Source organism: Anser anser (assembly GCF_964211835.1).
Source record: "Anser anser genome assembly, chromosome: 4".
Lineage (NCBI taxonomy): Eukaryota > Metazoa > Chordata > Aves > Anseriformes > Anatidae > Anser > Anser anser.
In genome coordinates, this window is record NC_139724.1 from 59,314,639 (window position 1) to 59,338,615 (window position 23,977).

Sequence of the window (23,977 nt, forward strand, 5' to 3'; positions counted from 1 at the left end):
GGGTTGACTTAAGATTTATCAATATTTTCTGTAGCTTTGGAGACAGAAAATTTTGTGCTCCAGACTTGATCCTGAAGTGTTCAAACACCTGAAATTAATGTATTTTCAAGCTGTAAATATGATAATTTTAAATCTTCAAATATGATCCTTTGTATTTTCAATGTTGCCTATTATTAGCTGTATTTTACCAAGAAAATCACTAAATTCATAGATACAGAATAAATATTTATGGTTCACTATGGAAAAAATACACAAGCTACTTGATATTTGCACTGCATTCCATGCATTAGTTCTCTAAGTAAATGACTAAAACACAGCATTTGCTAACCAGGAGGCACTTGTGCTGAATCATCAATACCCAGCTGTCCCGTATTTAAGCCTAGTTCACTGAAATCTTCTTTCTGAAAAAAACAAAACAAAACAAAACAAAACCATAACAAAGTAATTAATAGTGTTTAATTCTCTAAATCATGAAATTTCCTCTGAAAGGTTTAATGCAAATATTTTCTAAACCATAGTTCTTTTAAATGCATATATATGAAACACGATCCCAGGTTTTTAAAAAGAGAAAAGTCTCACATCAATGCTTAGTCTAGTACCATTTTTCATGTTGACTATGAACTACACCTGTATGTAATAAAGTGGGAAATGAGAGATCAGTTTAAGGATAGCATAAAATCCTCAGGAACCTTCTCAGTGGAGCCTTAAGAACAGCTCTCTTATCCTCCAATGATAACAGTTGTATTCAAGTGCTTCCTTCCATCTACAGTCTGACAGTATAACAAGATCTAAAATTACTTTAAGAGAATATCAGACACCGATTGTCAGCTTACTTGATCACGTGCAAGCTCAAATAAAACTGTAGAATTAATTACAATAAAACGAGTGTTTAGAGTTCGCTTTCAGAGAAAAAAAATCGAGAAAATATACATAGGTATATTTTCGGCACAAATCAACAGCTGTGTGGTACAAAATAAAAATTTCCCAAGTGACAATTTACTTTTTATGTTTTATTTTTCATTAAAAACTTCTTCTAAAAAGACTTTTCTATGCTGTGTTTTAACTGTTGACCCACTACGCGTTCATACTGATTTTCACTTTCAAAAGGAGAAACTTACCTCAATTTTAATATTCTTATTGTTTAGAATCTTGTTCATTAGCAAGGCAAAATAATTTTTATAGAAACCTCTTGTAAGAAAGAATATACTTACCAATTCTGGAATATCTTTAACTTTTAGAGGAACCTGAATTAGCCCCAGATGATTTCTGAAACTAGGTTGTTCTCCATTTTCATAATTTGGGTTTCGAAGATTCATCAGTACCTTAAAAATGGTAGCTCTGTCATTCCTTGCATATATTCAGAAATTTACATTCAGAAATGTTCTCAAAATCATTAGTATTGCAAACTGTACATTTGGCATAAGACCATTTCCTGAAACTATCATATATACAGGCCCAAATTATATCAAACTAAATACCGATGTTTTCAAAATCACAAAGGAGCCAAATTTTCAGGATGCAAATATATTCTACTTTAAAAAGTAAGCACAAATTATGAAATAAAAAACCAGAAATTATTTTTCATATATGAGCTTAAGTGCCGGTTACATAGTGATGTCTTAAAAAAAAATAACTTCTTCATCAAAGCCATTTGAATACATAGAATATCCTCCTGATGGCTACAATATCTAGAATATTCTATAGCACTACGTTTTTTTCTGAAAGAATTTTTATTCGTGTTCTTACATTGGCAATCCTATGTAGCATTCAATCAAAGCACTATACAATTTGCTACTACAATCATTTCTTAATAAATAACAATACCTCAAAACACTTCCTTCTGTTTGAGATTTTTTTTTAAACAAAATTAAAAATCTAAAGTAAGGGTAAAATTTAAGAGACAAGGACTCAATGTCAAGATAGATAACTGGACTATATAAAGTCTGTTACATACTCTAATTCCATGGGTATATACTTTGATATTATAATGTTAAGCTGACAAGGATTCTTTCTAAGATAAGTTTCTAGCTCTTATGAAATTCTATAACATTCTATCTCTACAATTCTCGGTCTTCTAAGTATTCTAATTCCACATAAACTCATCATCAGACTTGTAAATTAAAAGATTAATGTAATAAACTGCAAACTCTGTAAAGAAAATATTTTTTAAAAAGTGGTCTTAAGGGTCACTGGGTAAGTCCAAAATGAAAATGGATTCATCTGTAAACACCTGTAATCTCAAGATTAAATACACAACTTGACTGTTAGTACAGTGATGGAAAACGAAAATTAAAATTTGTTTAATTAAAAATTTCAGATATTGCTAATTGGACAAGAGGCGCTCTTTAGAAATGTAATACAATGGACAGAAAGTTTATTGTTGGATTCAGAAATGTACTGACAATTCATAACCATGAAACATTTCATACGTAAACCAGAAATATGATACATTTTCTCTACCACTACAAAAGACATTCCATTAGACTTGTACTAAATCACATCAAACATTAAGATACATTAACTCTGACTGATGATTCAGTATTAGACTTCTACATTTTACTCTGCAAATGAGGAGGCCATCTTAACTCTATAAATCTACACTGTCATGTTCTTGATGATTTGGTTCCTGTATAACTGACAAGATATATAAATGCAGATTTTTTTAATTTTATTTTCAATCTCATTTTAACCCCAAACCTCCTACTGTGTCATCATTAACTTCACCGTCATCAACAAGACTTATTACTCCATTGTCATTTTCTATTCTAAGCATAGCTGGTAAAGCAAGTTCTGTTTTATTAAGACATTTCGTGTTTGAACCATGCAAAATGATGAGTAATACTGTCATTTTGGACTTTAAAGATTCAGTAATCACATAATCTCATTTTTGTAATGATCTCATTTGATTATAGATAAAAGAGTTCAAATTCCACAGAGTTCTGTTATGTTTGATTTTTCACATTCGTCACAGATGACCTAAAATTTCAACCAACCTTTCAACCTGATTTCAGTCAATCTATCAGCTTCACACATTGCAATTTATTTTATTTATTGCTTAATGTATTGGCATTTAACATCTAAAATGAATGAAGAAATAAGATGGAGCTACTCTTATAAAAGATATTAACCTTAACTAATGATCCAATCAGACACTGGTGTTCTTACAAAGAGAAAAGACCCTGAATAAGCTGCAAAAGCTAACATGAATGAAAGAAGGACCCTTTAGTAGCAAAAGGTTTGCAAACTGTAACACAGTAGGGCTAGAGAATTATATGGGTAGGTCTCACACTTTGTTCTAGGACTCCGGCAGTACTACTATTAGTCTTTGTCTCAGTGTAAAAATGCATATGGACAATTGCCCAGAAAATAAATAAATAAATAAATAAAATAAATAATAATAATAATAGTAAAATAAATAAATAATTAAATAAATAGCTTTCTATTATATCACTCAATTTACAATCATCTCCATCATACCAATCGGGGTTTTTTAGAATAATAGCAAATTGTATTGCTTACCAGTCTCCTTGAGACTTAAAAATTACCTTTCCCTCCTCACATAAAAGACTATAAAGGATGCAATTCAATCACTGAGTTTTTTCACGACACTTACTTCAAGAAAATCTTTAGGTGCATAAACAGGCCGGAAGAGACTTAGATCTGAAATAAGATTTCAATGATTATATGTTAAAAGCAAAAGAGATTAAAAATGCATGCAATTTTCCCATAGCTGTCACACAACTTAGCAATTTCAATAACACATTACAGCAAAGATTAAAATAACATCATGACAAATATCACAACTACAACGCACACTCCAAGATTATGCTACTATTAGTCAATGCCTTGGTTTTCCTTGGTATTTAAGTGAAGAGTCCTAAAAAGCCTTTTATCGATTCCACGTAAGTTTTTAGACTGAACCACTTTCAGACATGGGATTGATATAATATTCAAAAGAGGTGTTTTTTTGTTTGTTTGTTTTTTAAATAGTGAAGATTGCTGAATGAAATGTGCTATAGTCAAATAAAAAATAGGGACTTATCATCAGCAATCCATGAAATGTATTGGTCCCTGTGTACTCCATGGGATACAAACTACTACTTTTGCAAAATCATTTCCTTTGAGGAACTTGGGAATTAACTAACTGTATTTAGCTTTGCTCTCCCAAATGATATGATTGACTATTCTGTGCAAGTGTTATTTTTATATTTTGTTAATAAATTGTCTGAGCTTAATCATCCATACTTCTGAACATTTTCTTTCTATTAGCTTGAGTTTACACTAGAAGGGGTACTCCTTTGCTGTATAAATCTCTACAGCATCATAATGAGTATTATGCCATAACCTTTAAGTGTTGACTCAGAGTTAGGTCAGTAACTTGAAACAAAATAACAATGAAGTGAATATTTATGCATAATAAAACATAACAAACCAGAAAAAAAAGACTGAAATCAGTTTACCTTGCAGTTATTACATTAATCTTTGACTGATAAATAAGATGCATATGGCGTTTTTCTATGTACAAAAAATTAATGCACGTAATTTTAGTTGATCTTACCTGGTTCATCAGTTCCCATTTCATTCCATTTATTAAGCAGTTCTTTCTGCTCACTTGCAGGCCTCTGAAAGACAGAAGAAAGTAACTCTTCTTTTTTAAGGGAACGAGTAAAAAATATGTAAATTAATGTAACACTTTTAAAAACAGATTGCACTGGCAGCACAAACTTATTTTGCTAAAATCCAGTCCCAAGCTTGAAGTTTTATTTTTCCACAGAAAGTCCCAGGTTCAAATTAAAGGTAAAAAAAGGTGGCAATTAAATAGTTTTATGAGTATGCTAATGAATTTTAGGCTGTTTGATAGTTTCATATTACTGGGGATTTACTGCTTATTCCCTAGAGCTGCTAGACTTTGTCCTCAAATTCCCATCCATGGTACAGTCATGAAAAGCAAAGCCAGCTGCACCCTGTATCTCTTATAACGAACATAGAGGTTTTGCTACATACTGTAGAGAAAAATTGTACATATTGCAACAGGAGCAAACCAAAGAATTTGGTTCTGGCATTGCAATCCAGTTCTGTAGTATTTAAAATTAAAGCTTCTAAATGAAGAAATGCAGAATGCAGACAAATAAAACCAGTAATGATGTGTCAGTACTAGCAGTTTGCTGCTTTGCTGGCCAGCAAACAAAGTATATCCATATTACACACAGGCTATGCAGCTGTAAGTTATACAGCTGAGCCTGCACACAGGAATGCTCTGTTAAAAGCCATGAACATTAACAATTAGCTCTCCAACATGCTGCTCCCTCAAGAGGCTAATTTGTGCAACAGCAGAGGAAGATCTGACCATAGACTTCTCTCAAATTCAGCTGAAGCATACACTGCCACAATCTCTTAAATTTATTCTGTACTAAAATAATTTGGATACCAGTCTTGTAGCTCTTGATAACCATGTGTAAAATGAACACTACGTTACAAGCATACAAGACCAGGCTTAACTTCCAGAAAAACATCAGTTTGGCAACAGAAAGTTAGGAATACATTACCTTCTGTGCTAGTGGGATACTGAGTTCTGTGCACATGCTATTCAGACTTTTTAGAATTCGCTTCTCCCAGCTTCCCTGAAATTCATTAAAAAAATTACATATGATTTCTTTTTTTTCCCCTCCAACTTTACCATGACTGACAATATGCAGCTTTATAAAGTCATATATAAGAAAGGATGGCAAGAGTCACTGATTGACATTGGCAAAAACATTTAGGGAAAGTTTACATGGTTGTTTAAATGGAAACAACAGAGCAAACAGATTTCATCATCTATATCACAATATAGAATCAGGAAGGTGAGTTATTCAAATTTCAGAGCTCTAAAAAGTACACATCTCACAATTTCTGATTTTTGACATACGCCTAATGTTCAAGCTTCCCTCCAACATCTAACAAATTCCTCACGAGTAAAAAATGATTATGAGCAGGGCAATGAACTACGCATAAAGAACGCCTCCTCCACTTTGTGACCTGAACAGAATGCAAGTCTTTCTCTACAAAAGATATTTGAGATGATAATGATTCTCAGAAGTTTAAAAAGTTAGAAATTTGGTGTTCTGTAATGCTGAAAGAGTAGTAGTTCCACAATAATGCTCAGGAAATAATTCACATATCAAAGAGAAAAACAGAAGTAGAAAATACTTCAGTAGCAAGTGGACAGCTTAAAGAGCAATCAGATTCTTCTGACTATTGCATTAGATTTTGAGCCTACCATATGGTGCCTGATCTGTGGATAATTCCTCTGAAGTTAATGCCAGCTAGTACTGACTTCCCAGTCAACTGACTTAAGATTTTGCTTCCGTGATTACAACAGCACTGGTGGGGTTTATATTTAATTTAGTTTTCTGTGGATGATGAGTCAAGCCCCAACCAAACGAATGCAAAGACTCCTGTTAATTTCATTTAACTCTATTTATTATTTGTAATTAGCTCTAGACACAAATTCTACAACAGTTAGATATCATCTAACCACATGCTCCTCAAGCTTAAAGTTCTGTCCAAAATGGGCTGCAGTTTATTAGACAGGAAACAAATGAAGGGAAGGGCAGATGTTCAAATGTTCTGTTTTTTTTTTTTGTTTTGTTTTTGTTAAAAAAAAGAAAGAAAAGATTATATCTTATCTATAATTGCTTCGCTTTAGCTTCCGTTTACATTATCCTCTTATGACATTTTCCATCCAACGCAATAGCTATCTTTTACCAGTGATTTTTTTCTCACGATCAAGTAATCCTTTTACCTTCTCTTACATAAACAAAACAGACTGAGTATTGACTGTAACAAATGTTTTCCAGATTACTGTAAATTTTATAATATTCTGTATCATTTTTATTTCACTGTATTACTGTACTTAAATGCCTTCCAAATGCTACAATTACACAACAGCACAACACAAACTGTTTACTCTCTCACGGAGGGAACGAAGCATTTATGGAACCCTGCTTTGCTGAAGAGCACTGACATGCCAAATTATAAAAAATACAAAAGAAGCACAGAGGTGGATGACAGCAGCTTTCCAAGACTGAGCACCCGCTCATGCCAAAGAGGAATGGAGGCTGATACCCTCAGTATGACTGACCAGAGATTAGCTGGGTTATTGCATCAAACATGTAGCACGTTAGTAATAAATACTATCTGGATACTCATAAACTGTGCCATTATCCAGCCTTCAAGATTCGGGCCAGTAAAAGATATTCAAACAAAATGACCAAATCCAAAAAAAAGTGAGGGTTGCACAACCCCTCCAGAAAAGAGCTCTTCCTCTCTCCCCAGCGCCACAGGACAGTGCAATTTCCTGCACTGAGTAGAAACGGAATGCAGTATGCCAAGGGGGTGAAGTAAAAGCCAGGGGCAGAGATCATAAATTCATTTCACTGATGGGGAATGATACATATATATATATTTTAAGATGATTCCTATAATTTTATGAAGAAATTTAACACTAAGAAAACACATTGCTGGAATTGCTATGGTTACAAACGATTTATCTTAATGCTGTAGTAAAGTCATTTATGAACTAAGTTAAACGAAACTGGGTGGACAACAAATAAACTAAAAAGAAATACATCAGAACTGCATAAACTAGCTAGTATTGCTTACTTTTTTTTCCCCTACTATTATGAATCCCAAAATTTTTTCTTCTAGAAGACTAGATAGAAATGTAATTCTTTCAGAGAGTACCCAACAAGAACTACTCAGCAAGTAGAATTCAAGGTATCTGGCCACAGATACCATTGGCTACATTTTCTCTAATCAAAACCTGAAGAAGATTTCTAAAAGAGAAGAAATGCTAGCAAATATCTTAGTATTGCTCTAGTTCTGATGCTCATGAACTCTGCTTTCTCAAAAAGATTTAGAAACTAGGGAAGATGCATTGACTACTGAAGGAAAATGTTTTAAGTGGACCTTTAGCAGTCACAACATTAAAATTTAATATGTAGTATTGTCATTTAAATGTTTTTCAGAGTCAGTCAGTCTGTTTCAAGAAAGAAAATACCCTACGGATTACTTATATCTTCTGGGAGAAACTAGAGTATGGATGGGAACATCCCTATTAGACTTTAGAGAGTTCCTAGTACCTATGCTTTTATTGAAATCAATGGTAATGTTACTCACATTTTAAACACGGCTGGAGAGTGCTCTGTCTTGTAACTCTAAACATACAGGTCAGAAAGCTTTTTTGAAAGTTATTTCTGCTTAGCATGTACAACACGGGGAATCCGGTCTTAGTTGAGCAAAAAACCTACCAGAGTATCTATACCGAATATAGTAATGGACTCCACAGTAACTTTCTAATCAAGTCTATTGTTTATATATTGACTTTCTTCAAAACGCAAGACCTGAAAATGAGCAATGAGGGACAGAGGCAAATGTGAGCAGTAGGAGGGGAGGATTTGCTTTAGCAAAGCTCCACTTCAGTAAGATCTTCACAGACTAGGCTAGAAGCATGGAGGTAAAGAATCCATTGGAGCAAGGAACAAACTGGTTAGCACATAAGCAATTATAGTCTTCTATTTTCCTGGAAGTCCAAAGTGCAGGCCACTGGAAGACAACTTATCCTTTCAGGTCCCTGTACTTTTAGCTTCGTAGCTGATGCTACTCAAGTGGAAAACACTGAGTTACACTTAAGATTTCCTTATGTAGCTTATTAGAATTCTTGTTTTTGTGAATGCACTCCAATACCCTAGTTTTAAGAACTGCCATACTTTCAAGAAGGAATACTGTACCGCAGAAGATCCCCCAGAGTTACATTTCTCACTGCACAAATGTCAGACAAAAAATGCCATTTTTTTTCACTAGAGACAGATTTTGAAATAACAAAATAAAACTTTAAAGAATAGCGAACAAAAATATGCATCTAACTACATGGGTTCTCCAGAGCCAGTACAGTATCTCACCTTCCTTTGAAGATGGCTGGTTGATTTAATGTTGCCTTAATCTGGAAAGCAACACCTTCCAAGCAACAGGGTAGCAAGATCCACTCCAACACAGAACGGGCTTCTCCTTTCCTGTTTTCTTGCTCTTTATTCTCTGTTACTGGATGCTAGGGCATCATTTATTATCTATCTATCTCCTTTTCACATTTACTTGATTTACATTTCTGTCAAAACACAACCTGAAACAGCAAGCTCCTGGCTTACAGCAAAAAAACAGGAAAAAGGAACTGTGTGGATTAAAACACAGTATTGCAAATTTATGAGTTATGTATTTATGGGACTATCATGATAAGAGTTCCTGTTGAGATTTATAGTGTTTGGCTCATTGCGACCTTTGTAAGATCTGTATATGACACAATCAGAATATGGCTTCATGGGAGGTGTCAGACTGTAGAAACACTTCCTAACATTTCTTTGCACTCAGCTTCTTATTCTTCTCTTTAGCTCTGTTTTTTCTTATCTTTATGTTGTCCACTTCATTTCTATGTTGCTGTTTGCAGCACAGTTCTCCTAAATCAAGCGAAGGCTTTCCTAGTGATCTCCAAGAGTGAAACAAATAGCTGATAAGGCTTGCAATCATTTCACCTCATGAAAATACAGATAAAAATAGTTAATACAGGAGTCTAATGGATTTGAGAACTTTTCAACTCACACCAGTCTCTGCTGGGCAGGTAAAGCAAGTTAGCCAAGTCCATATTTTTTAATCCTAGAATTCAGTGCTAACACCTAGTATGCACTAAGATCTGTTAAGTTTTAAGAAATAATTCTGCTGTTTAACAAGGTGGGAAGAAGTGTGTTAATGTTCTATCATTTTCAGGAAAGCTGTTTTCTTTTGATATAACGAAGAGAATACAATATATAAACTTCAGGCTACCACAAAAGAATCAGAAAAGGTTACTCAGAAGGGTTAATTATGAACTTTTTAATATCTACTGTAAAAAAATGCAAATAGAGTTTTAATACTGATTCATTCAAAGTAATTCCAATAAATTACATCAAAATAAGATGCTTTTCAGCCAGTATTACCCTTCTTTCCAGAATTCTGAGGTAGGCCAAAATTAATTAAGATAGAAAAGGATAAAGAAAATGCCAGCAAACTGATAACAATAGAAACAGCACTTTAAACAATGCCTGTGAATAACAAAAGTCAAATATGATGTACATGGAAAACATTTTTCTACTAGGACAAGTTTTGTTGATTAGCATCAAAATATTCTTCTCCAACTGTTGTGATCCTAACAGACAAGTAAAGTCAAAAAGATCTACCTACAAATAAAACCAAACCAGTCTTCTACCTTCAAAACATTAATTAGATTTCTGATACCTAGGGGAAATAAATGAGTAAGTTTCTATTTTTAGTTTACCCCCAGAGGTATCAGCAATCTGTATAATTGCATTTTCGCTACTTCCAAATATTTTAAGTAAACAAAAACAAAATCAAGGAAACTGACTTCAAAACCATTTTATATTGTTCACTGCTCTTTATTCAAACAAGTAACAAAATAAAATTTAGTTATGATTCAACTACTCTAATCATCCCTGTTTTCTTATGGGCCTACTACTTACAGTGATAAATGAGTACATCTTGAAAATCAAATTCTCACATGTAAATTGGTGTTCTTAGAAAAAATCATGTAAATTCCCTAACCATGTATTTATGCAACTTTGTAACTGCCACCATTTATCAGAATTTCCCTATAAAAAGGATTTGTATGTTTTTATTGAAGAGCTGTATTTCAAGAAAGGGTTTGAAATTAGATAGGGATGCCTGAAATAGGTCTGAAATACTCTGAAATAGGTCTACGAAACTTTGAAACTAGTAAACACAGGACTTCTTTTCATTCCTAAACTATCAGAAGAACTGCTGTTTCCACACAGTGCTAAAAATATTGTGTAATGTAAGTATTATATACACCTTTATAAAATAATAACCAACAAAACTTGATCAGACAAACATATAAATATATAAACACATATATAAACACTACTGTGCTTTTTGCATTAGTAAATTGATATGAATGATTATTTTGGGGAAGTAAATTGTGGCATTACATTCCACAACACAGAAGAAAATTTGTTTAATACAATCTTTGTCCCCAAATGCTACAGACTGAAAACCCAGGGCAGCAAGATGAGACTTACTGGAATAAGCAACAAGATGATTGAAAAAGTAACACAATTTGTTGAATAACTTGTAAGAGAATACTGTAATATATTTCTAGGCACGGCTGAGTTGAATACAATTTTATCCTCGCCTCAGATATTCTGGTTAGATCGTATTCTTGAATAAGGAAAGAAAAAAAAGCTTTATGTGGAATTTTTATTTATTTGAAATGGCATGTAAAAAAAATCCAATAAAGTAAAAATATTCTTTTCCTGACATCCAATATCCTTGCTCAATCTTTTATAGTCTTGTTTCTCTTATTCTCCTTCAACATTTCTTAAACTCCTTATCTCTATAGTTTTCACCTTACTTTCACATTTCTAAGTACTGAAGATACCTCTTCCTGAAGATCTCACGATCTGCACAGCCTGTTGACATTCTTTGCCAAACTGCCTACATGTAGCTTTTCAAAATAGTATTTTTGTAACTCTAAGTAGAATGTCCAATATCTACACTTGTTTTTCTCAACAGAATCAAACTCTCCTTCTTGTTATGTTTTACATGGTTTTCTGTAATATTCAGCTATCTCCCACTATATCCTACTTTGTTCATGGTTAGAGAATTACTTGAGCATTTTTGCTATGTATGTAAAATATCAAATATACAATGTCATTATTAACTTTAACGCACATACAATTACATATTTTTTCTAAGGTATAAACGCTAGAAATTGTACAATAATATTAAAAGTGAAATAAATGTCAAATAGCCTAACCAAAGATCTAGTAAGAACTGTAAAATTGGTAACAACCAACCTGTGCTTTCCTCATATAAGCTAATGGTTCTTTCATATGCTCAGGAGGTGCTGCAGGATGACAGGGTGAAGGAAACCTGGAAGAAAGTATAGTACATTTTAAATGTCCGGATCTTTATTTTGCTTAATTAATTATTTATAAACTTAATTTCTTTCATGAGAACACTAGTAAAAACACTGCGCATGGCGATCAAAACTAAAAATAAATATTATTTTAAAAATTATTTCTTCATTCTTTCCTGTGGACACAGAGAATGTAAATATGTGTAATACTATTAGTAACATTACAACATGAGTTCTTCTGATATTAAAACTAACACCTCATCATTTCAAGTATTTGCAAAATAAAATCAAGTAAGTCTACAAACAAATCAGACATTCTCACATAATGTCCTCTTAACATGATGTCAACTTTATAATTCCCATTAAACAATTCTTTTTTTCAAGTGACGATCTATTTCTTGAAGGACCTTTTTAAAAATCATTAGTGAACATATAGCTGTCTAAAGAAATTAGAAATTTGTGGTGTTGATCTAAGTAAAGTTGAGGATCAATCCATGAACAGCTCTATGCCAAAATATAAAAGCTGGAACAAGACTAAAAACAACACTAACTTATCCTCCAATAATGCACGTTATTTCCAGTGACTTGTTGCCAAACATTTCCTCTGGCTTAATTTTAATTGTCTCTAACATCTTTCAGAAAACAAAATTTACCAAAAGCATTTGTCATAGCCTGAATTTTCATTTATTTAAATGCATTCAATCAGTCCCCATCATATGATTTTGGGAAAGCCTCCCAAAGTTTTCCCAAGTTTTAGCTGATAAGGTCACTCTTGTATTTGCAGAATAAATAACAAAAAAATAACTGTACATTTGACTCCAGTATTTTCACTAGGATGAATAAGAAATAATGGCCCTTTAAAATAGAAATGAGGCTGGCACCCTTGGTATGACAGATCTTTCAGATAATAACAACGTATCAGTATGACAACATAAAAGAATTAAAAGTAAATCATGTGAATGGAACTTATTAGATAAAAATACTAAATAAACTCACACGTTGAGTTCACTATAAACAGCATTCTGAAGCTTCTTTTCCCAACCTGTTAAAATAAAATAAAATAAAAAAATCAAGAAGACAACTTTAGGAATTAATACTAATGGAATATGAATCAGAGGTTGCTTTAGAATCATTAGAGTTTTCTGTCCTGTCTCAATTCACGTCTACCTACCAGACAGACAGGAAGAGATGAAGACAGGAAGAGATGAACCTAATTAAGGTAGGAACAACTACAAGTTGAAGTCTGTATAAAGGTTGAATATTTTTTACTTCCAACTGCTATTCAAATAATTACAATACATCTTTGGTTAAAGAACTATTTGGTAGTTTTTCAAAAACATATTATTAAAACAACTATAAATATTAATAGACACAGCATTACCGGTGATTACAGATCTTGTATCACTTATCAAATCTTCACATTATAGTTATGTAGCCTACAACTTCCAATGGAAATTGGAAATTTACCTAGGGGTAAAATGAATGCTAATTTTCCTTTTTACAAAGTGACTAAACTCTTGTATCATTCATAACTTTTTTAAAAAATAGCAGTATTTTGTAAGATGATAAAATTACTTCTTTGCATGGCATGTTCAAAATGCTGCTGTAATCCAAGAACTTCTTCCCTATTGATTTGCTCTATCCTGTTTAATAATCTGATAAAGTTCTCACAAACCCTGTTCCGTTTGTCTATATTTTAGCAATGCCTCACACAGTCCAGAATTAACACAATCTCCATGTTGAAGTGCTAACAACTTCAAAAACAACTTCAAATTTTAAACTAGATTTATCACAACACACCTAAAGTGATAACAACTATTGTTTGTTACGAGTTCCACACACAAAGATGTGTCTTGCTGAAATAAGGGTTAGGTCTCAATCAGATGCATAAACCTACTGTAAATTTTAGTTATTTCACTCCATTGGATTTATTGAACTCTGCAACCTACAATCTTTCTTCTATTGACCACGTCTTATATATAAAAACACAGCTAACGATCGATACGTAAGCTAAATCAGGTAGAAATATAGAGTCTTGTAAGACTGTTGAACTTTTATCTTCTTCTTTTTCATAGAGTCATAGAATGTTTTGGGTTGGAAGGGACCTTAAAGGTCATCTAGTTGAATGCTAGTAAAAAGAATGAAGTATTACAAACCTGATGTCTTCAGAAAATCTTTAATATCTTCTTTCAGTGATTCCAGTTTAATTTCTGGTTTGTGTAGGCTAACCTAATGTGAAAATTCATAAAGGAATAAATTAATAAGCAAACATTCACTAAAAAGAAAGTAATCTGTGTATTTTAAGTTATGAATTAAGAAATATGCATGCTTAGTGTTACACAGCAAACTGCCTCCTACTAACTTGAAGGTGGTAGCTACAGCCAAAAACGTCAGCCGTTTTCCTAAATCAGTCTCTTTGTTTTTACATCATCAGTGATATAAAAAAAAAAAAAAAGCTGTACGTGGGTAAAGGGATAGGGACTACCAGTGACATACAGGCCTAACATTCTGAGCAATCACCCTACATCCATAGCACAAACGCCAGTTTCTACACATTAAAGGATTGGTCACTACACGAAACGAACAAACTGAGAACATTCCACAAGTTTTCATTTAACCTCCCACAGTTCACCTGGCAGGTAACAAGCGCCATCTTCAAACTTCAGCTAAAAGCTGTGGACCAAACATTCTCCTCTGCAGCTCCGATTATAAGGTATATACAGTCCCTTGTAACGAAATGCACATGACACAAGCCAACAACCAGCTCCGCAGCCCTACCACAACACTACCATGAAGACGTTGCTGCAGATTTTTCAGCAGCAGCAGAAGCAGCTGCTATAGCATCTCTTTCTGTAGACAGACCAAGAAGAGAAGAAAAATAGACCAAAAGGCTCCAACAGGACATCAGTCAGAAACCCAGGAGTTTCTTGAAGTGACTGTAATGCATAGTTTCCTAAACACGAAGCGCAGCCATAGCCAATTGGCACTGGAGGATAAATCTAGAGGGTTGGGAAAGAAGAGCAAGGCTGTCTGCCGACTTGAAAATACCACTGGGAGATCCGTGTGAAACTTACTCCCCAGCCTTGCCAGAGCAAGGCATGTTCGAAGCATATGGCCACATCAGCTACCTAGAAATCTGAGATACCGCTTACCAAAAGCTACTCAGCAATATGCTGTGGCCATATCAGCTGCTGATTCTATTATGATAAATCGTGCTGCGTATAAACGCTCACGGCCAGCTCATCAGCCGTGTGCCAGCACTAACAGCGCTGCTGACAGCACGGCAAGCTTTTGCTCCTTCATACACAGCTAGCTGAAAAGGGGAAGGGATTAGAATGCAGCCACTGATAGCACCAACTTCTCGCCTTTTCAGCCCACCTTATTATTACAGGTACTGAAGGCTTTTATATTGGGTGCATTGACTGCAACAGCAAAGAGGCTGCAAGCATGCTTTTTGAGACAGAAAGGTCATTGTAAAGACAAACCATAAAATGTAGGGAGTTGCTTAATTCTCACATCAAATGACAAACGTGTTCTGTTCAGCACCATGGAAATGCCGGCAAAGGACCATCGCTAAAGGCAAGTTTAGTGCCTCGCCTGTACAAATTCGAAATAACATACTTCAACCCGGGCACCTTTTGCCTTACTTCGGAGTTTTTTCTGAACGCTTTGGTAAATTTTGTCTTCTGGGTTAAGTAGTGCCAATTTTAACGCCATAGTCCACGGGACATTTATCTGTGGGTCCTGTGGCATATACATGCTTCAATAATCATTTCCAGATATGCAAAAACCCCTCAGAAACTCAATTCATTGACAGATGATAAATCACAACAAGTTAAAGCTGTACAATCCACTAACAAGTTTGTTGATTGCCTTGAAAGCGTAGCAGTGTACCAATGATGAACGTGCAGACAGGAGAACAGTATTTCAATTCCCTGTTGCACATACAGCTGCAAAATCAGGGGGCTTTTGGCTCATCGAGGAGGTCGTCAGTATCAATGTCTGACCCCTCTTGTGCGTGTGTGTGTGCGTGGCTTCCTGGAAATTGATATGGGATGTTGTGAGAGGGGAAAAGGGAGCTCAGTTGGTACAGAAAGCTTCCCATTTTCCCTGTCCGGCCACACGGTACCGCAGACGTAAACTGTGAGATAAATAGTAAATAGTGAGACAAATTTTTGTATAAGAAACATGAAAATTTCCCCCCAGATTACGTTCGTTTCCACAGAGGACACTTCTGTCCCACTCCTGTCATTTTGGGGTGCAATCCCTAGCGCCTCTTCCCATTTCCCAAGCCCCCTTTCTACCTTTCCTTTTGTTCCTTCTGATTACAATCAATAGACCCCTACAGTGCCAGACAGAGCCACAGCGCCACACGAGCTGCTGCTGCTAAGGGCTCGTTGCGTACTGGATTGCTGATCGATTCGATACCCGAGAACCTGGCAGCCAGGCCAGCTCGGGGCTGCGACAGCTGTAACACAGGAGAACACATCCCAGGTCTGCATAACATAGCCAAAGGCAAAAATACTTATTTTAGCAGGCCAAAGGAAATCCCCTCTGAATTTGCTGTAACTTAAGAGAATAGCACCTCTTTGGAATTCGTACAGGTGTTTGTGGGCATTAAATTAGGGAGTCAAGAAGACAGCTCATCTTCCAAAATTACTAGGGCAGGTCTCCCGCTCTTTTATTTCCCCTCAGACTGACTGCTCTAACTTCCCTGCCCATGGCACGGGGGTTGGAACTAGATGGTCTTTAAGGTCCCTTCCAACCCGAGCTGTTCCATGATTCTAACTTATTCCTATTAGTTAATTATCTTAATAGTTCTTAATATTATGTTGCGAAAACCATTTAGGTATTTTGGTAGGTTTTGTTTGCTTGTAAACTGCTTGTTACAATGTACTGCTGAAATACTGTTTGCATTTTCACCCACTATGGGTTTTTGGTAGCACGAAAAACACATTAACAAAATTTTCTTACATAGAAAGCATTACTGTGATTTACACTGATAAAAATGCCTGCCTACAGTTTATTGGGAAAAAAACACCTTGAGGTGATGTACTGATGAATTGAATTAATTTCCTGCATGACCAAAATGCAGGGTACACACAAGCAGAACGACAGACTCTCCAATTTCAATACACACATCTTGATGAAATATTATCTTTTTTATTTTTATTTTTTAATCTTTCAGGGGTCTATCAAAAGCAGGGTAAAGGAGCAGGAGCAATAGAAATCAAAAACTTGTGAGGGCAAAAAACAACAGCCAGACCAGGGAAGAAGTGATGCTATCCAGAGGCTCAGCCAGGCCAAGACAGAGTGCTGAAATGAGAAAGGGATGAACGGAGCATATTAGAGCAAACAATAACAAATTATTTTTTAAAAACGTTAATGCCTTCTGGTTTCCTTTCCAGTCTAAGGCAGTATAGGATATGGCATTGTCTTATGGTTAGGACACCATGGTTCAAGGGTTGGGTGTCCACCTTCATCCACAGAGAGACCAAGGTCTTGGGCCAGCCCTTGCAAATCAAGGAGCAACCGTCTGTTGGACATTTCCTCCGAAGCCAAGCCATCATTATGGCATTTCTTGGCACTCTCATCCTTCAGCTGTACAGAAAAGAAAGTACAGTTTTGGACTTCGAAAATTTGCCAAAACTTCTTCAAAGCGGATGAGGTACCACTAGCAAGACTTTGTATTTACATTCTGCACACAGCTTTGATTTTGGTAAAGTATCCTGTTGAAGTCTGGGCAGTCACCGTCGTAAGTGATACTCTAAATGTATTACAGATTCTGCACTTGCACGTCAGCAAGGAAGAAAATCCAGAGACTCAACGCTGACCTGGCTGAAAGCAAACAAAAGGATAGCACAGACCTCATTGGAAAAAGGTGTAGAAAATTGATTTGTAGAGAAGCAAACACAAAGGGACAAATTGAGTTGCAAATTAGTGTCTAAACTTGGAAATAGCGTTCAGTCATCAGGATCGAAGCAGCATCGATCATGCGAGAAGACAGATGAGCCCCTAAGGCACAGCACTCAAAGCAGTGTAGGAAAGTGGCTAGAGGACCAGCAACATACTACAGAGAGGAAGTACAACAAAATAAAGCATCACAGCATAACAACAGTGCTATTTTTTTTTCCAAGAATAAATACTACAGAAAATTGGTCCATCTATACTGAAATGTGGAATTGTATCAGGCGAATGCACTTTTTTTTCCCTGATGCAAACAGTTCTGCAACTAACTTTACACACTAAATATTTTTACTGGCTACACTCCATCATCCCTTTTCAACACCTTTCTGTTTTAGACAAGTACGCACACCAACAGTGCATTTATTAGTCCTCATTATGACTTTGCACAAGTGATCAATATTTTTAGCTTTTAGAGCTATTATTTCCCAAATTACAGTAATGCACACTATCCCAAGTGTAGTCCAACTTTAGCAGACTGAAATCAACTGAAGGCTAAAAAATATTTCCCTTCTCCATATACTCCATTCGGCCATAACTAGATTTTATCAGGATCGAGCTGACTTGTTCAAAACCACTTCAAGTATTATGACGATTTCAGTGTAAACACCCTCTAAATACCTAAAAATCCTAGAAATTTAAGGGAGCGATTTGTGTTTATTATATATATTTCTGTACGCAAAAGATGAATACTTCTGAGCATAACTAAACCTTCAGGAAGTGGAGATCCCTGAGTACACTGATGTTTTTCCAATACTTGCACATTCCTACAGTAATTACACTAAGGGTGAAAGTGTTGTCAACTCTCCTATACAAGTAGAAACAAGTTAAAAAAATCTAGTAGTTGAAACAGAGTTTCAAATAGCCTCATACAGTAATCAACAGCTTCAGACGTTAAGTTCTCCCACAAGATGTACAGGACACATTTTTAATAATGCAATTCTGATATTTTAATTAATTTTCTAGGTTTTATTTAAATGCAATATTAGCACTGCAAATAAAATGCAAGGTAAAACATATACAATCCACATTACTAAAAAAAATAAATCTGTAAACCAAGCTTGCATTGTTTCTGAACTCCATAATCTGTTCAACGTATTCATAATTGCATTCAATTTAAAATTCATTATACTGCAGATGTTACTGCTGAGCCATTTGGACCAGAGCATGAGCTCTATCAGAAGGGGATAGCAAGCTCTTTGTTAAATGCGATGCACGAAAAGGAATCATTAATTATCTCTGATGACTCATGAGCCTATGTTTACTTGCTAAGTTTTATTAAATAAATGCTACATTTCACAGAAACATTCTCTTTCTTAATTTGATCTTTTACTTAAGTAGGAATCAGTATCAACTTTTTTTTTTTTTTTTTGTAACTGTTGGGAAAAAATGCCATGAAAACCACACCTTCAGGTATCTCGCAGATCATTCACTCCACATGAAGTACCCTAAAACGTTCACCCACACTCCCTCTGGAAGCACACACAGGCAGCTTTAACAAGCATCATTCCTGGTGTTCCTCTCTTTCTTTGCCCCAGCTGAAGTCTTGTGAAGTCCCTTACCTCTCACTCAATAACTTAGGTCTTTAGACCTCACGTTTCCACTTTCAGCCTCCTCAGCCAGCTAGTAGCTTGTTCTGCTGTAGCTTCTCCTTAAAGCACTCCTGCCACGGGCATCTTACGAGAAACACAGATCTGAAAATGTCCACACACAAAACGCCAGGAGGGATTCCTTGTTCTGTGGCTATTTCTTGCTAGATTTAAACCATAGTTTAGAACCTTTACCTTTCACTTTTCTCTCACCTCCTGTTTTAGGAACAGTTATTTAGGCTTTTTTATTCCTATTTTTTTTCATTTTATTTTTCTTTAAAAACTTTACTTGTTATTTGCCCCGGCCATTAGAAGTTCCAGGCAACTCAGGCAGATTCCCGTTAGGGCTCGTGAGAAAGCAAAGATTTTTGATGTTCCGTTAAATATCTGTGTTAAAAGGTGACACTTTTTTCAGCTCTCTGAATTGTTCCATTTTTATTCTCACTTCACTGATGAAGATTCTGCCCCCCCCCCAAAAAAAAAAAATCAAGGTTTTACACGAAATTTTGATTTCAAACTCCATTTTCTGACTGAAGAATTCGTGTTTCCCTAACCACCTCTAATTTTTGCCTTAAAGACATTCCAGAAAGGGAAGAATGAAGACAAAACCAAACAAATTTGGTTAGTCTCACACTCTGAAAGCTTTGCCTGAGAAATTGCAATCGGATTTCTCTTCAGAAACTCCAATGGCCCCAGCAGCACTCCTACCCGTTGAAAAGCTATTAGCTAATAGTTCCGTACTTTGTCACTGTTACTATTTCCTTTCAAACACAACCCAAAATAAAAACTATACTCACTCTTTCCTGCATTAATCTCTTGGTATTAAGTGCAGGCACATCATCAATATATCGAAACTCAACCTAGGAAATCAACCTAGCATTTCTTTTCCCAATCTTCTCTAGCTAGCATATGACCCTACCTCTGTTTCACTCCTCGGGACAAAAATGTGATTATCTGATACCCACAGAGCCAGAGCTGTGACAGCAAATCATTTGGTGCCCACGCCAAACTAATTTTAAAGAGATTGCACATCACAGTCCTTGACACAGGCGCGGGCTCCCAGTGTCAGTCCAACGCAGCGCTGGCGCGATCAGTTCATAACCGCAGGACTACTCCATCATCTCTCACAAATAACATCAGGAAGTTGTGTTTTCCCCCAAATTCTATTAACTAGTGAAAGAAACTGTTCATTCTGAGCTCTCCTTCCTAGACTTTAAAGAAGAGAGAAGTTTACAAAACAGTTTTTGCTGAAAGTTAAAATAAAGTTTGCGAGACTACATGACATCTTAAAAGTATCAGGCAATATTATACCAGACCTTACGATACATTCCGACTCTCATGTTTCTACACTGACATATAAACATCAATTGCTGTAAAGGTAAAAATATAACTGTAGTAGTAATATCCATAACAGTAAGTTTTGCTCCTATACACTGCCTCAACAGATTTCTCAAAATACAGTATGGCTTTCAGAAAGTAACTTGAAACTAACTAAAAAGGGACCACCAATCGCTCAGTACTGTTAGCAGCGGAGACTAAGCACTGTTCAGAAACTGAAAGGTAACCAGCAAACAAAGAAATCCACCATGCCCTACTGACCAACGGGAGTTCGGGCACGATGCACAGTAACAGCAAAGACTTTGAATTTGATAACGCAACTTCAGAAGCACTCCAGGCAATGGGAGAGAAATCAAGCATTAATTTAATGCAGGCAGTGGCAAAATTCTGAAACCTTCAGAATTCCGTACAGATAAATACAGATGGAACAAAGATAAGGAACACACTGATAGGGCCTTTGCAATTGCATAGCACAGAGATAATATGACGAGCGTTATAAATAGAACAAGTCTATACTGTACAAGAAAAAACGTAAACGCATGCAAGGTCTATAAAAAAATCAAGATCAAGTAGAACATACAGATTCCAGATGTACTTTTGGCCCTATTAATCTAAAGTGCAGGCTCTGAAAGATGACTTTTAATGTTGGGAAATTGTTTAGCTGGTGTATCTAAAGACCTTCCAGTCTTTCAGGTTACTGTACTGAGCTATAGCTCTTACTTAAGCTTCTACTACAAATTCTTCAAATGCCTACTGTAAGAATCAACCTGAACATGTCTTCTCCTCTCTGCCCTTCGTATGGATGGAATCTTCTGACCCATACATGCACAAAGTTCTTCTCTTCTGTTCCTTCTCTCAAAGTCCTTCTCTTCTGTCCTGAAGCTATCAGGACAGATTTGGCGGTGATCATTACACTGTGATTTATTTACTCCACAGGTTACCCTTATGCTGTCAGATTACGCAGTTTCAGCTTGTATCGAGTCAGTGCTGACCTGCTATAGAATCAGGGAGGGACGCAGACATTTAAATGCCGTTTCAGGCATCAGATCGCAGAGGAGCACCGCTAAGGTCCTCAGGCTGCCCACCCGGTGCTCACAAAATAACCATCCACCAGCAGCACGAAAATACCCTGCCAAGTCCTGACCATACCAAACCTCCTCGCGTGTTAAAATGAACGTGCTAGGTACCAAACGGCTGTGAAACGAGGCCTTGCAGGAGACAGAGGAAAGAGAATAAAAGCAGAGGTGAGCTCAAACATTTTATTATAATCAGTAACGGAGTTGTTAAAAGAGAGCCCTGTTCTGAAAACCCATCGTTGCCTTTACCAAGGACAAGGTCTTGAATTTAACTCTCCACGCCTCACATCAGACCATCTATTTGGGATGCTGAATTCCCCAACGCGTAGCAGGAACTCAACATCCAGATTGTTTCATAAATCTAGCCTACTTGAAGTCATGCATGTTTGCTTACTCACGTTTTTTGAGAGCAGTCAGTGAAAAAGAGCCAGGCAGATACATATACATATATATATATATATATATACTTTTTTTAAAAAAAAAAAAAAGCATTTGGAGACCAAAACTGAAAAGGGCACACAGCAATGCCTCTTGCTAGGGAAGGCTTTAGGGACACTGAGAGAAGAAAACCACAATTCATTTAAAAACCCAGCAGAACTAAGGCAGATAATGGGCATCCTATCCTAAAAACAAATCTGTGCCACTTTAAGCATTGTTCGCAAAACATTAACAAAACCCCAAGATTTTATAAAACGCAACCCAAAGGATTTCAGTACACGCAACGATAGCTACAGCAGCACTACTATGTTGTCATGGGCATGAAATCTAAAATAAAATTTATCTGAAAGGGAATTCACCTGAAATACAAAAAGCTGGTTTCAAATGCAGACAAGTTACCAAATACAAACTGCTTTCCCAGCTACAATAACGTATTTCCGAGTGAGTTTTTCACTTATTTTTAGCTCTTTTCAGCATCCCCTCATTTCTCAGGGGGCTCTCTAGGGCGGGGGGGGGGGCACTCCAAGCCTTGCAAATCTCAGACAAAAGCCAAACCCGGTCATTTTCGGACCGGGTGAGGTTTGAAGAGGGCAGCCCCGAGATTCGCCTCGAAACCCTTCGTCCCCAGAGGGACAAAGCGAGCCCCGGGGAGCGGCCGGGGAAAGGGAGGTTGGGGAGGGCAGGCCCCGGGCCGCGCCCCACGGCCGGGCACAAAGCGCCGGGCCACGGGGGAGGGAGCCGGGCCTGGGGCCGGGCCGGGGCTCACCCGGGCCTGTCGCTCGAGCTGGGAGTGGAGGCTGGAGCCCTGCAGGCGCCGCACGATCCGCGCTATGGTGAGGGACAGCCCGCTGTCCGGGTCCAGCATCGCGCCGGGGGCCGGCCCGGAGCGCTTTGGCCGCCGCACCGCCGCCCGTGGGGACGTTACCAGGCAACGCAGGGAGCGGGGCGGCCGCCGCCGCGGGGGCCGGGTGGAAAATGGTTCCCGGCTGAAGAGTTCCGAGGTGTCAAAGGGTTTTTTTTTGGGGGGGGGGGGGGGGCACTGCGCCCCTCTCGCCCCCCAGCACGGATAGCCAGTGCCCTGTTCATGGGGTGCAGCCGGACAGGCTGCCCCGGGGGCAGCCGCCTCCCCACGGGGCCCTGGCAGGCTCCTTCCAGCCTGTGGGCTGCAGTTTAAACATAACTCTGGTGAAAAACCCACACTGCTCCCGTTTCCTAAATGATTTTGTCCAATATATCCCACTAGGAAAGAAAATGGAAGCATAAGGAAAACCTACGAGTGGACCCAGGGATGTGGTAGCACCCCCCTGAGCTCAGGCATAGATACCAGTGACAAGCCCCAGCCACCTCGTGTTGGGTCCTGCACAGAGAATCATAGGATGGCCTGGGTTGGAAGGGACCTCAAAGATCACCCAGTTCCAAGCCCCCTGCCATAGGCAGGGACACCACCCACTCGATCAGGTTGCTCAGGGCCTCGTCCAACCTGGCCTTGAACACCTCCAGGGATGGGGCATCCACAACCTCTCTGGGCAACCTGTTCCAGTGCCTCACCACCCTCTGAGTGAAGAATTTCCTCCTACACATGGCCTGCTCTTTGTGTGGGCTGAGCTGAC

General features: G+C 37.1%; 1 protein-coding gene across 4 annotated transcripts in view; it reads right to left on the reverse strand.

Moving 5' to 3' along the window:
- TBC1D19 (TBC1 domain family member 19) overlaps positions 1 to 23,306 on the reverse strand; it is a 46,774-nt gene extending 23,468 nt beyond the window's left edge. Inside the window, exons 1-9 of one of the 4 annotated variants that reach the window (XR_014583413.1) lie at positions 23,134 to 23,305; positions 14,119 to 14,191; positions 12,959 to 13,004; positions 11,901 to 11,976; positions 5,547 to 5,621; positions 4,559 to 4,622; positions 3,614 to 3,660; positions 1,212 to 1,322; positions 329 to 401 (exon numbers count right to left, since the gene is read on the reverse strand). Coding sequence is in view for 3 of the 4 variants with exons in the window: in XM_083833798.1 (XP_083689924.1) it covers positions 329 to 401; positions 1,212 to 1,322; positions 3,614 to 3,660; positions 4,559 to 4,622; positions 5,547 to 5,621; positions 11,901 to 11,976; positions 12,959 to 13,004; positions 14,119 to 14,191; positions 23,134 to 23,232 (664 nt within the window). In the remaining variant the exon portion in view is untranslated. Of the gene's footprint in view, positions 1 to 328; positions 402 to 1,211; positions 1,323 to 3,613; positions 3,661 to 4,558; positions 4,623 to 5,546; positions 5,622 to 11,900; positions 11,977 to 12,958; positions 13,005 to 14,118; positions 14,192 to 23,133 lie in introns of all 4 variants that reach the window. The other 3 variants (XM_083833798.1, XM_083833799.1, XM_083833800.1) reach the window with 3 other exon arrangements.
- Between the last annotated feature and the right edge of the window lie 671 nt (positions 23,307 to 23,977).